Source organism: Dendropsophus ebraccatus, chromosome 8, assembly GCF_027789765.1.
Source record: "Dendropsophus ebraccatus isolate aDenEbr1 chromosome 8, aDenEbr1.pat, whole genome shotgun sequence".
Taxonomy (NCBI): domain Eukaryota; kingdom Metazoa; phylum Chordata; class Amphibia; order Anura; family Hylidae; genus Dendropsophus; species Dendropsophus ebraccatus.
In genome coordinates, this window is record NC_091461.1 from 90,946,344 (window position 1) to 90,959,688 (window position 13,345).

The 13,345-nt window shown below is 42.2% G+C and overlaps 1 protein-coding gene across 3 annotated transcripts; it reads right to left on the reverse strand.

Annotated features, from left to right (window-relative positions):
* Nucleotides 1-3,847: 3,847 nt before the first annotated feature.
* Nucleotides 3,848-12,749, reverse strand: LOC138799572 (zinc finger protein 436-like). Of its 3 annotated transcripts, none has more exons than XM_069980942.1 (5): nucleotides 12,731-12,749; nucleotides 7,811-7,927; nucleotides 7,496-7,684; nucleotides 7,309-7,414; nucleotides 3,848-5,643 (listed from the first exon to the last, which is right to left on the reverse strand). In XM_069980942.1, exons 2-5 carry the CDS (start codon nucleotides 7,886-7,888, stop codon nucleotides 3,902-3,904), a joined length of 2,115 nt encoding a protein of 704 aa, XP_069837043.1. In that variant the 5' UTR covers nucleotides 7,889-7,927; nucleotides 12,731-12,749; the 3' UTR covers nucleotides 3,848-3,901. The 3 variants fall into 3 exon arrangements, with proteins under 3 accessions (XP_069837043.1, XP_069837044.1, XP_069837042.1); XM_069980943.1 differs by lacking the exon at nucleotides 12,731-12,749 and adding an exon at nucleotides 9,301-9,384 and having other exon boundaries at nucleotides 7,811-7,911; XM_069980941.1 differs by lacking the exon at nucleotides 12,731-12,749 and adding an exon at nucleotides 9,301-9,366.
* Nucleotides 12,750-13,345: the final 596 nt, after the last annotated feature.

The window sequence follows — 13,345 nt, forward strand, 5'->3', positions numbered from 1 at the left end:
CTGCGACCGATGGCGGCGTTTAAGTGTAAGTGACCGAAGCATCTCTTGTCACTTAACGATCTGGACTCCCGTGGCGTGTCTTTGGGGGTCCCGATCTCATGGCCTGACTGCCGGAGGTCTCTTACCTTCCTCCTCCCCCCTTCCCATTTTAAGATTAACATATAATATACCGTAGTGTGCGCAATCGTCTGATCTATTAAAATAAAACAATATTATTCCTGCACAGTGAATGGCGTGAACAAAAAGCGGTAAAAAAAAAAAAATTGCTTTTTTAAAATTACATTATGTATAAAAAAAAATTATTAAAAAGCGATCAATACGTCTAAACTAGAAAAATGTTTTACTAATAAAAACTGGAGATCATGGCACAAAAAAATTACGCCCCATACGACCCAGTATGTGAAAAAGCGCTATAAGAGTCAAAATAGGACCATTTTAAATATACCTATTTCCAAAAAAAGGTTTTACTGCTAATAAAAATAGTAAAACGTTAGAAAACCTAGTAAACTTGCATATCGCTGTGTTCTGACCGACCTATAGAATACAGATAAAATGCCAGTTTTACCGTTAAGTGCATGATGTAAACATGGAACCCCCCGAAAATTTGCGGAATCGCATTTTTTGACTCAAATTCACCCCATTAATGATATTTTGGGGTTTTCATCATTCATTTTATGGCAGATTGAAAAGCTGCATTACAAAGTACAAGTGTTCCTGAAAAAAACAAGCCTTCACACAGCCCTGTAGGTGGAAAAATGAAAGAGTTATGGGTCTTAGAAGGCGAGGAGGAAAAAACTAAAGCAAAAGGTGACAATTGGCCCGGTCCTTAAGTGGTCACGAAAAGAAAATCCCACATTAATTTGACTTTGAAAAATCAAATATTTATTTTTTTTCCTTTTGTTTAAATCAAAACATCAAACAGCATCAAGTCTTTTTGTCATGTGCAAACATCTTAGTGATTTAAACTGATTTATAACTGAATGAAGTAAAAATATACAATGCCAAAAATATTACATATATACATTTTCTTTATTTAAAGGGGTCATCGATGCTTAGAAAAACATACCTACGTTTATCCAGAAACAGAATCTGTCCTCAGTGTGTGTGTAGTTTTGCAGTTTACTTCCACGTAAAGGGGTACTCCGGCGGGGGGGCTATTTTGGGATCTAGCCGGGGAGGAGGTGGCTGGGGGCAACGACGTCCACTCACCTCCCCGGTTCCAGCGGTGGGTCCTGTATCGCGGCGCTCTGGTTCCCTGATGCGGGCTCGAGACGTGACGTCTCAAGTCCGCTCAGCCAGTCAGTGACAGAGGCGGGATCCGTTTCAAGTGCGCTCAGATCCCACCTCTGCACTGACGTCACGTCCTGAGCCCGCGTCAGACACCAGGAAGCGGCCGGGGTCCGGAGCGCCGCGATACGGGACCAGCCGCTGGAACTGGGAAGGTGAGTGGATGTAGTTTGCCTCAGCCACCTCCTCCCCGGCCAGATCCCAAAATAGCCCCCCCCGCCGGAGTACCCCTTTAAGTAAATAGAGATGAGTTGCAATATCACACACAACCTGAGCACAGGTAAGGTGCTGTTTTTGGAAGAAAGCAGCTCTGTTTTTCTAATCCTGGATAACCCGTTTAATATGTTATATTCCTAAATAATAGATTTTCTAGGTTTCTTTCCTAATAAAGGACTGGAAACAGTTATTGACAGACATACAGCAGGAATAACAGAAATGTAAATGATAGAGACAACTTTTATGATGACAATAAGCGGAACGCTGTATTTTCCATATGAACATACTTGTTTCACACCAAAAGAGCACTTCTCCTTCGGGAGAAATACTATGACATACATAGGACCAGTCAGTCACCATTCACACAGTCAGTCTTTACTCATTCAGTCAGTGCTAGCTTTATAAATATTGAACCAAACACTTTCATTACGTCCTGCAGTACAGTTACCCACCCATGAAACAAAAAGGGTTATCCTGACATTTTTTTTTATTTAGTGCCTAGGGAGATGGGAAGCAAAAAAAAATCCCTGATGTGATCTGATATGCTACTTTCCAAGCTCCTTGCCTCTGTCGCTGCAGGCTTCCAGGTTCAGACAGGGAGGTGACATCACAGGCCTGCTTGGCCAATCAGAGGCTGAGGCATGACATATATGTGTCTTTCTATAAAAAAAATAACTTTGCCCAGACAACCCCTTTAACAGCCCTTCAGGGGCAAATGGGCCCTTTTGTGCTGGCTAAGAGCAACTTCAACCAGGTACCTGATATCATACCCACACTGACTATTTCACTGTAGGTTATACATCATTGCTTAGCTCCATTGTAGCAGAAAACAATAACAGTTGAGTGGAAAAAGTGAACAGTGGTCTTAAAGGGGTATTCTAGCAATTCTCGAAAAAAAACCTTACTTACTGCTCCCCAAGAGTTTGATACCTCGCCCCCATTTCCACACCGCTCTGATTGTCCATTCTGAAGTTTTCTGAATGATTGTAGACTTGCAATATGGCGTCACCCGAGAAAATACATTTCCCGGCATGCCGTTTATTACTAATACAGAGGCTATGTGATGTCTCTGACATTATCTGTGGGCCGGATTAACTATATAACTGTATAACTTACCCAGCTGACATCTCAGTTGGGACAAAATTATGTGTATTGGCAATATATATATAATACATGCCTATTAGACAAAGGTGGGGGGTGGAGATTACCTTTTGCCTGGCCGGAATACCCCTTTAAACCAGATAAAAGACCAGTTATGCAAGTAGATTTGCTTGCATATACTACATGTCTACAAACTGTGGCTATAACTCTATAGTAAAATATATTCTTATAACTGTATGTCCTGCTATATACAAGCGGTGATTACAAAAGGATGGATGTGAGCACTAAAGCTAGTGCACTTGATATCGGGAATACATGCATTCTCTTTAATCGATCTGGCGAGGGTATGCTGCGGTATAAGTCAGCACGCCTTCCTGCCAATAACCCCACCTATACCCAGATTGTGGTTGCGCTTTTAAGTATGATCATAGACAAAGACACTATGGGGGAGATTTATCAAACTGGTGTAAAGTAAAATTGTCTTATGCTGCGTTTACACGGAACGATTATCGTTCGAATTTGCACGATAACGATCGAATTCGAACGATAATCGTACGTGTAAACGCAGCGAACGATCAAACGACGAGTGAGAAATCGTTCATTTTGATCTTACAACATGTTCTTAAATCGTCGTTCGTAAAAAATATGCAGATCGTTCCGTGTAAACAGTCGTTCACCGATTTAACCTATGTGCGAGATAGGCTCAAGCGATCGCAAAACGATTTTTCCGTACAATATATCGTTCTGTCTAAACGCTGATCGTTATAAAAAAAACAAACAAAAAAAAAAACGTTACTTCGAAATTATTAATCGTACGATCAGGCGAATTATTCCTCCGTGTAAACGCAGCATTCGTTGTCCCTAGCAACCAATCAGATTCCACTTTTCATTTCTCACAGATTGTTCGAAAAATGAAAGGTGGAATCTGATTGGTTGCTAGGGGTAACTAAGACAATTCTACTTTACACCAGTTTGATAAATCTTCCCCAATGTCTTGACACAGAATTCTATACTTGGTCACCATGAACCATGAGAAGCCAATGCAAAATTACATTTTTCCAATGTAATAATCTGATTTACAGAATAACAATATCGTTGAGATTTATCAAACATGGTGTAAAGTAGAACAGGCTCAGTTGCCCGTAGCGACCAATCAGATTCCACCTTTCATTTTCCAAAGAATCTGTGAGGAATGAAAAGTAGAATCTAATTGGTTGCTAGGGGTAACTGAGCCAGTTCTACTTTACACCAGTTTGATAAATCTTCCCCATTATTTCTGCCGTTATAAATTCTCCTCCTATGACTTGGTAGATTTCTCCTCCCTGTGAATTTTTCGGTGATGGAATAAATTTATCTTCTTTGCAAACTGTTCTTTACATTCAGGACACGAGAAGGACTTTGGTTTGGCGTGGTTCCTCTGATGGATAACAAAGCCCAATTTACGGATAAAACATTTCCGCCATTCAGAATTCGTCCCTGATTTCTCCCCTGAGTGGATTCTCTGATGTATAATCAGATCTAAATTACTGTTAAAATATTTTCCACAGGTCGAACAAGCATATGACGTCTCTTTCCTTGTATGCATCGCCATGTGGCGTATAAGATAGGTGTTACTTGTAAAGAGCTTTCCGCACTCTATACAGGAAAATGGATTCTTCGCAGTATGTAGCCTTTGATGGTTTAAAAGGTTTTGAACTTTAATGAAAGATTTTCCGCAATCAGGGCAGGAAAACGTTTTTTCTCCAGAGTGAAGTTTTCGATGCTCAGAGAGTTCGGACTGGCTGGGAAACCATTTATTACATTCTGAACATGTAAACGGTGTCTTAAGTTGATGAACTTTCTGATGCTGGCTAAGAGATGAGTTTTTGTGGAAACATTTTCCACATACGTCACAGGCAAATGGACCTTTCTTTCTGTGGATTTTTAAATGGACATTGAAATTTGATGCTTTTAAAAAACATTTCCCACACTCATCACAAGAATAAGGTTTTTCTCCAGAATGACGCTTCTGATGTCTTAAGAGATACCAATGACTGACAAAAGATTTCCCACATTCGGGACAGGTGTGGCGTTTCCTAAACATGTGGATTTTCTTGTGTGTAGAAAGTCCTGATTTACACTGAAAACATTTCCCACATTCAGTGCATAAAAATGGCTTGTCTAGATGTTTATGTTGCTGAGCACGTTTTTTATGAACATCTTTGTTTTTTGTAAGTGCCGTATCTGTAGGTAAATAGACATCAATTTCTGCCTTGCTGCTGTTTGAATATTGCGTTTCTTCAGGTACATAAATGTCGATCCCTGATGGTTGTTCCTCTTTGACATGATCAGCTGTATATTTCTGTGTATCGTACATGGGAGTGTAAATAGCTGTGTTTTCATAAGAGTCATATGATACTGGCTCCTCCTTAATATGAACAGGACTTTGTTTAAGATCTGTGCATTCATGGAAATCAGTGTCTGGGGGATTTGATACAGCGTATGAGACTGGTTCCACTTTAATAGGAGTACATTGATATTCTTGCATACGATCCGTTGCCTCCAATTGGACAGCTTTATATTGTATAGGACCCCCTGGAGTGGGGAGCTCGGAGTATGTTACACTTTCTCCGCCATATAAATTTGGCTCCTCTATGTACTCAGAAGGCAGGTTATATGGTGGGTCATTTGTGGGTGTAGGATTACCGTTGTCTGCAAAGTATTTGTCCACAACCCATTGATGTTTCTGCTTTGCAGCCATTGAATATGTATGGTCCAAAAATACATGGCGTATGTAATCAGTAAAGTCTCTATGTTCCTTCTCATGCTCATAACTCACTCCCCAAAAGCTGATGGGTGTACCTTGTATTATATGACCTGTCGGTGGAAATATGCTACTACTGAGAAGTATTGCCTCACGAGAGATTGCTTGGTTTGGCATACTATGTTTACCTACTGATGGACATCTCATTTCCTGCATTGCTGCAAGAAATCTTTGTTGATTCTTCACACTAAGTGGTGGATAGAAGTCTTCACATTCATATGCAGCCCTGGACAAATCTGATAAAAGAAAAAGAGACATGCCATGTAACACCACAAGGAGAACCAAATAACAGGGCTATAACCTGATCCGCACAAGAAAAATCTTGCTTTACACATAAGTATAGCCAAATAATTTTTCATCTAACATTTAAAATATCAGATCCACACTAGTGTTATAGCTTCTGCTTAGAGACTGATGCATTTCCGATGGATCCCAATACACTATTGGATCCGACAGACTTTAATAGGGTCTGTTGAGGTTGCAGAGGTTTGGACAGCAGGAACAACTGTACAGACAGTTGTTTTGCTTTTAGAAATTCATATACAATAGCTATGAAGAAAACCCAAGATGGAGAGTTTAGTTTAAAGTGATACTTCCACCCCCTTACTCTTGCTCCATGTAATTGGTGGACAGTGTCACCTGGGTGGAGCTTCATCACAGTTGGGTCTCATCTTCCTGCTAGGGAGAGAGTCTAACTGCTGTGAAGCCCCGCCTAGGTGACACTGTCCACCAATTAAATGAAGCGATATTACAGCAGAAAGGAGACCCACCAGGTATATATATGGAATGTGCAGCATCTAAGTTTGTGGATGGTGCGGAGAACCGCGCACAGAGGAAGGGCCCTATTCCACTGGACGATTATCGTTCGCATAATCGTTAACGATAAACGATCCAAACGACCGCTATTACGAAAGACCTGAAATCTTTCGCCCATTTACATGGAAAGATAATCGTTACTTATGATCGTTCTTGCGGTCGTCTTGTCGTCGCTATTGCGTTCGTCACTACTGCTAACGACTTCTTATTCAATGCGAACGATTTGCGAACGAGCAACGAAAAAAATAGGTCCAGGTCTTATTAAACGATCAACGATTTCTCGTTCAGTCGTTAACTGCTATTCAAACGAACGATTATCGTTTAGATTAGAACGATTTAACGATAATCTGAACGATAATCGTCCAGTGGAATAGGGTACTAAGGATGACAGTATCACTTTAAAGTGCACCTGTTGTTTCCATGAAAGTGTACTTGTCAGGAAGTCACTCATGTAAGGTAAACAAGGAGACAGAACACACTAAGTCAGTAATAGTGTGACCCCAACTGGATCAGAATGTGGGCCACATGCATTACTGACTGTCACCATGGCTTCCAACACTTTAAGCTCAAGTAGTCTGTTGGGTGTACGCTGCAGTTTATATCAACAACATTTTCTGACAGTTGCCAACATACACCTTTGGGGACATTTATCAAACATGGTGTAAAGTGAAACTGGCCCAGTTGCCCCTAGCAACCAATCAGATTCCACCTTTCATTTTCCAAAGAGCCTGTGAGGAATGAAAGGTGGAATCTGATTGGTTGCTAGGGGCAACTGAGCCAGTTTCACTTTACACCATGTTTGATAAATCTCCACCCTTGAGTTTACAGGGAAAATGTACAGGGAAGACCCCACCAATCTCTAGATATAACTTGCAGCAGTTCACTTCACTTTCCAGATCTGAATATTTGCAGAAGATGAGCCCCAAGTCTATGGAGCCTGTCTCCAGCAGTGAAATGGATTGAGCGGCGACATGGGGAGCGAAGTTCTCCCAGCTATATTTAAAGATCAGCACTACAACCTCAACTGATCAGAACTTTTGACTTGTCTGCATGACACCAAAACAATGTCCAATATGTTCTCTTACCTGGTGATGTGATTATAATATCCTTGTACTGATCCTTGTGTCCTTCTATATACTCACACTCCTCCATGGAGAAATAGACAGCGACATCCTGACACCTTATAGGAACCTGGCATAAATAATGATACAATGATCCTCTGTATACCCAAGCGTTACTACATAATGTCCCAGCATTCCCAGCAGCTCTCACCTCCCCAGTGAGCAGCATAGTGATCTTGTTAATGAGATCCAGGATCCTCTGCTCATTGCTTCTGTCATGTGTAAGTGAGTCAGCCGGCGGCCCTTCGATGGGGTGCTGGGTGCTGCTACATCCTCCAGACTTATGGGGATTACTAATGGGCATGAGGTTTTCATCAGATTTTCCCATGGGTCCATATTCCTACAAAATAAAACAAACTATATATTTATATATATATACATACATATATATATATGTATATTTATTTTTAAAGACATATTGATGGCTATTTTATTGAAACACATAAGTGAAGTTATGTGACCCCACCTCTCCGGTCAGCAGGAAGATGATCTCTAAGGTGATGTTTAATATGCTCTCCGTTAGTTGGCTCTGATATTTCTCCATTTGCAGGAAGTTCTGAACATCATCTTCAATTAAAAAAAACTGACAAAAAAACTTTGAAAACTTCAGGTCTATGTTAAAGGAGCGTAACCCAGAGATACAGAATAAGTGAATGATAAATAAAGGTAAGAAAATAAAAATTCATCAGTACAATGAAGCTGTTCTTCCACAATACTTTGTCTAATCAATGGAGTAATGGGGGCATATTAGTGGTGTCCAACATCAACATAGCATAAGTGATTTGGACTCATGTCACCATTGCCAGTGCCCCAGTGTGATAAGGAAAGGGACTGGATAGGTGTGGTGCTGTTTGCGAAAAAAGGAGTTATGTTTTTTGTTCTAAATCCTGGATAACCCCTTTAATGGGAAACTCAGCAGGTTAGAAGTGTTCCTATAGTGCAGGGAGCACTAATGATCATAATCTGTTACCTTTAACCTTGACAATATTAAGAGGGGGGGGGGGGGGCTGTGGCCTGGGCGGATTGGTGCACTGGGGTGGCAGAAATAGCAAGACAGAACATTTAAAGTGGTGATGGGGTTTAGGGTCCATTTACACAGAAAGATTATCTGACAGATTATCTGCCGAAGATTTAAAGCCAAAGCCAGAAATGGACTTGAAAAGAGGAAAAATCTCAGGCTTTCCTTTATGACCTGTTCCCTGTTTATAGTCTGTTTCTGGCCTTGGCTTCAAATCTTTGGCAGATAATCTGTCAGATAATTTTTCCGTGTAAATGGACCCTTAGCTACTGCTATGTGTAGGAAACGAGAAGAGGGCAATCCTGGCCTACATGCATGCCAGGCAAGGCTTTCTCCACCTGTGCCAGCAGCAGCATTTCATTGTTTAGTGTTACCCCTTCCTTGCTGTGGAGTGGCTATTTCTTTCCAAAGCCCACACTGCTCCCCAGAGATGTCACCACTGCTCTCAACTGCTTCCTATGACTTGTTGTCTCTGTAGGAACTCCTTACTCAGCCTATCACTACCTGCCTCTGCCTGGCTGTCGTCCCCGAGGTAAGTCTCAGAGGTGGAGGCGGGATCAGCTCAGGGGAATACCAGAGACCCGTAAGAACACCAGGGAGCGGGGAGAGGTAAGTATAGCTTCTTTGCTGGTTTTTACATACTTGCAACCATACAGCTATTGTTTTGCCTTGACACATAACCCCTTCAAGGGAGCATTGTGACTGGTTCTGTGATAGAGGGGCTGTGACTAGCTGTCTGATGGGGACTCGGTGTCTGATGGGACTGTGCCTCTCTGTAATTAGATTACTCTGTCACATAGGGGCACTGTGGCTATCAGGGTTATAACACTTATCAGGACATTATGGATGAAACACTAGTACAATGCCTGTCACTGCTATGGGGGCTCTGTGTCTATGGGGAAACACATATAACATGATCTGTAGGCTCATATCATTACCTGGTCTGGCAGCCACTATGCACAACACAGCCCAGAATTCAGTAGATGCTACTTCCTAGTGAGTAGAGGACCTTTGATGATGTCATCACCACATGATCAGTCACATGTGTGGGAGGAGTCAGGGGCCGTTCTTTGTTACAAATATGTGAGGCTTGCTCTATTCTGCATACTTAGATCCACACAGCTCTGCACTGCATAATACACACAGCTCTGCACTGCATAATACACACAGCTCTGCACTGCATAATACACACACACACACACACACACACACAGCTCTGCACTGCATACTATACACAAACAGCTCTGCACTGCATACTACACACACACACACACACACAGCTCTGCACTGCATACTATACACAAACAGCTCTGCACTGCATACTACACACACACACAGTTCTGCACTGCATATTATACACACACACACACACACACACACACAGCTCTGCACTGTATACTATACACACAGCTCTGCACTGCATACCACACACACACACACACACACAGCTCTGCACTGCATACTATATACAAACAGCTCTGCACTGAATACTACACACACACACACAGCTCTGCATACTATATACAAACAGCTCTGCACTGAATACTACACACACAGCTCTGCATACTATATACAAACAGCTCTGCACTGAATACTACACACACAGCTCTGCATACTATATACAAACAGCTCTGCACTGAATACTACACACACAGCTCTGCATACTATATACAAACAGCTCTGCACTGAATACTACACACACAGCTCTGCATACTATATACACACAGCTCTGCACTGAATACTACACACACACAGCTCTGCACTGCATATTACACACACAGCTCTGCATACTATAAACACAGCTATGGACTGCATACTGCATACACAGCTCTGCATACTACACACACAGCTCTGCACTGCATACTATACACACAGCTTTGCATACTATATACACAGCTATGGACTGCATACTGCACACACAGCTCTGCATACTATATACACAGCTCTGCACTGCATAATACACACACAGCTCTGCACTGCATAATATAAACACAGCTAGGCACTGCATAATATACACACCTCTACACTGCATAATATACACACAGCTCTGCACTAAATAATATACACACAGCTCTGCACTGCATACTATATCCACACGGCTCTGCACTGCACATTACACACACACACACACACACACAGCTCTGCACTGCATACTACACACACAGCTCTGCATACTATATACACAGCTATGGACTGCATATTGCACACATAGCTCTGCATACTATATACACAGCTCTGCACTGCATACTATACACACAGCTTTGCATACTATATAAACACAGCTCTGCACTGCATGCTATATAAACAGCTCTGCACGATTTATACACACAGCTCTGCACTGCATAATACACACACAGACACAGCTCTGCACTGCATAATATACACACACACACACACACACACACACAGCTCTGCACTGCATAATACACACACACACAGCTCTGCACAATATGCACACACACACAGCTCTGCACAGCATACTACACACACAGCTCTGCATGCTATATACACAGTTATGGACTGCATACTGCACACACAGCTCTGCATACTATACACACAGCTCTGCTTTGCATACTATACACACAGCTCTGCTTTGCATATTATATAAACACAGCTCTGCACTGCATGGTTCATACACACACAGCTCTGCACTGCATAATATACACACACAGCTCTGCACTGCATATTACACACACACACACACACACACCTACCTCTTCACTGCATAATATACACACAGCTCTGCACTGCATACTACACACACAGCTCTGCACTGCATACTACACACACACAGCTCTGCATACTATATACACAGTTCTGCGCTGCATACTGCACACACAGCTCTGCATACTATATACACAGCTCTGCACTGCATACCACACACAGCTCTGCACTGCATACTATACACACACACAGCTTTGCATACTATGTAAACACAGCTCTGCACTGCATACTATACACACAGCTTTGCACACTATATAAACAGCTCTGCATGATTTATACACACACAGTTATGCACTGCATAATATACACACAGCTCTGCACTGCATAATACACACAGACACAGTTCTGCACTGCATAATATACACACAGCTCTGCACTGCATAATATACAAACACACACAGCTCTGCACTGCATAATACACACACACACACCTCTGCACTGCATTATATATATATATATATATATATATATATATATACACACACACACACACACACACACACACACACACACACAGCTCTGCACTGCATACTACACACACAGCTCTGCATGTTATATACACAGCTATGGACTGCATACTGCATACACAGCTCTGCATACTATATACACAGCTATGGACTGCATACTGCACACACAGCTCTGCATACTATATACACAGCTCTGCACTGCATACTATACCCACAGCTCTGCTTTCCATACTATACACACAGCTTCGCATACTATATAAACACAGCTCTGCACTGCATATTACACACACACCCACCTCTTCACTGCATAATATCCACACAGCTGTGCACTGCATACTATATCCACACAGCTCTGCACTGCATATTATATACACACACAGCTCTGCACTGCATACTACACACACAGCTCTGCATACTATATACACAGCTCTGCACTGCATACTTTACACACAGCTTTGCATGCTATATAAAAACACACAGTTATGCACTGCATACTTTACACACAGCTTTGCATACTATATAAAAACACACACAGTTATGCACTGCATAATATACACACAGCTCTGCACTGTATAATACACACACAGACACAGCTCTGCACTGCATAATATATACACACACACACACACACACCTCTGCACTGCATAATATACACACACACACACACACACACACCGCTCTGCACTGCATACTATACACACAGCTCTGCATGCTATATACACAGCTATGGACTGCATACTGCACACACAGCTCTGCATACTATATACACAGCTATGGACTGCATACTGCACACACAGCTCTGCATACTATATACACAGCTCTGCACTGCATACTACACAAACAGCTCTGCATACTATATACACAGCTATGGATTGCATACTGCACACACAGCTCTGCATACTATATACACAGCTCTGCACTGCATACTTTACACACAGCTTTGCATACTATATAAAAACAGCTCTGTGACTTCCGGTTCCGGCGCGTATGGGATGGCAGCAGTGTGAGTGAGCTCCTCCACCCTCCGCTCATAATATCGCTCCCCGCTCTGACTCCTGACATTACCGGCCCTGCCGCACCACACCTCTGACTTCTCTAAGTGCCGAGGAGTCGGAGGCACCACTTCATTAAGCGGGGAACCAGTTATACACCTCCCCATAAGCCCTCCTTCATTTACCTCACAGCTCTGTCACAGGGACACCTAAGATGGCGCCGACACGAGGTGCTGCTGCTGAGGCACACACAGAGGAAACACATACCTCACAAACCCCAGTGCCGGACCTCTGTGACACCATAATACCAGGACTAAATATGTCTTGCAAGGCACTGGCAATTCAAGTGTCCAAAATGATATTAAATGACATAAAATCCTCTCTTGAGGCCACTATAGTTTCCTCCCTAGCAACCATACAGGGAGATATAGCAACGCACACCTCACAGATTACTGAACTTCAGGAGAGAGTCAGCCTGTTAGAAGATGAAATACATTCTACAAAAATAAAACTACAACAGAATATGAATGTCACAGCTTCATTGCAAACAAAGACTGATGATCTAGAGAACCGCTCTAGGCGCAACAATTTACGTATTGATAGGTTTACCTGAATCCATTCCAGCCATGCAATTACATGCTATATGTTCTCTAGAAATTCCCCAAGCCTTGGGTATCCCCGGTCACATTACTGTGGAAAGAGCGCACCGTGTGGGACCCCCACCAGCGAAACAAAAGCAAGATGCAAATAGAAAAGAACAGAAACCCAGACAAGTGATTGTCAAGTATCTGAATTATAAT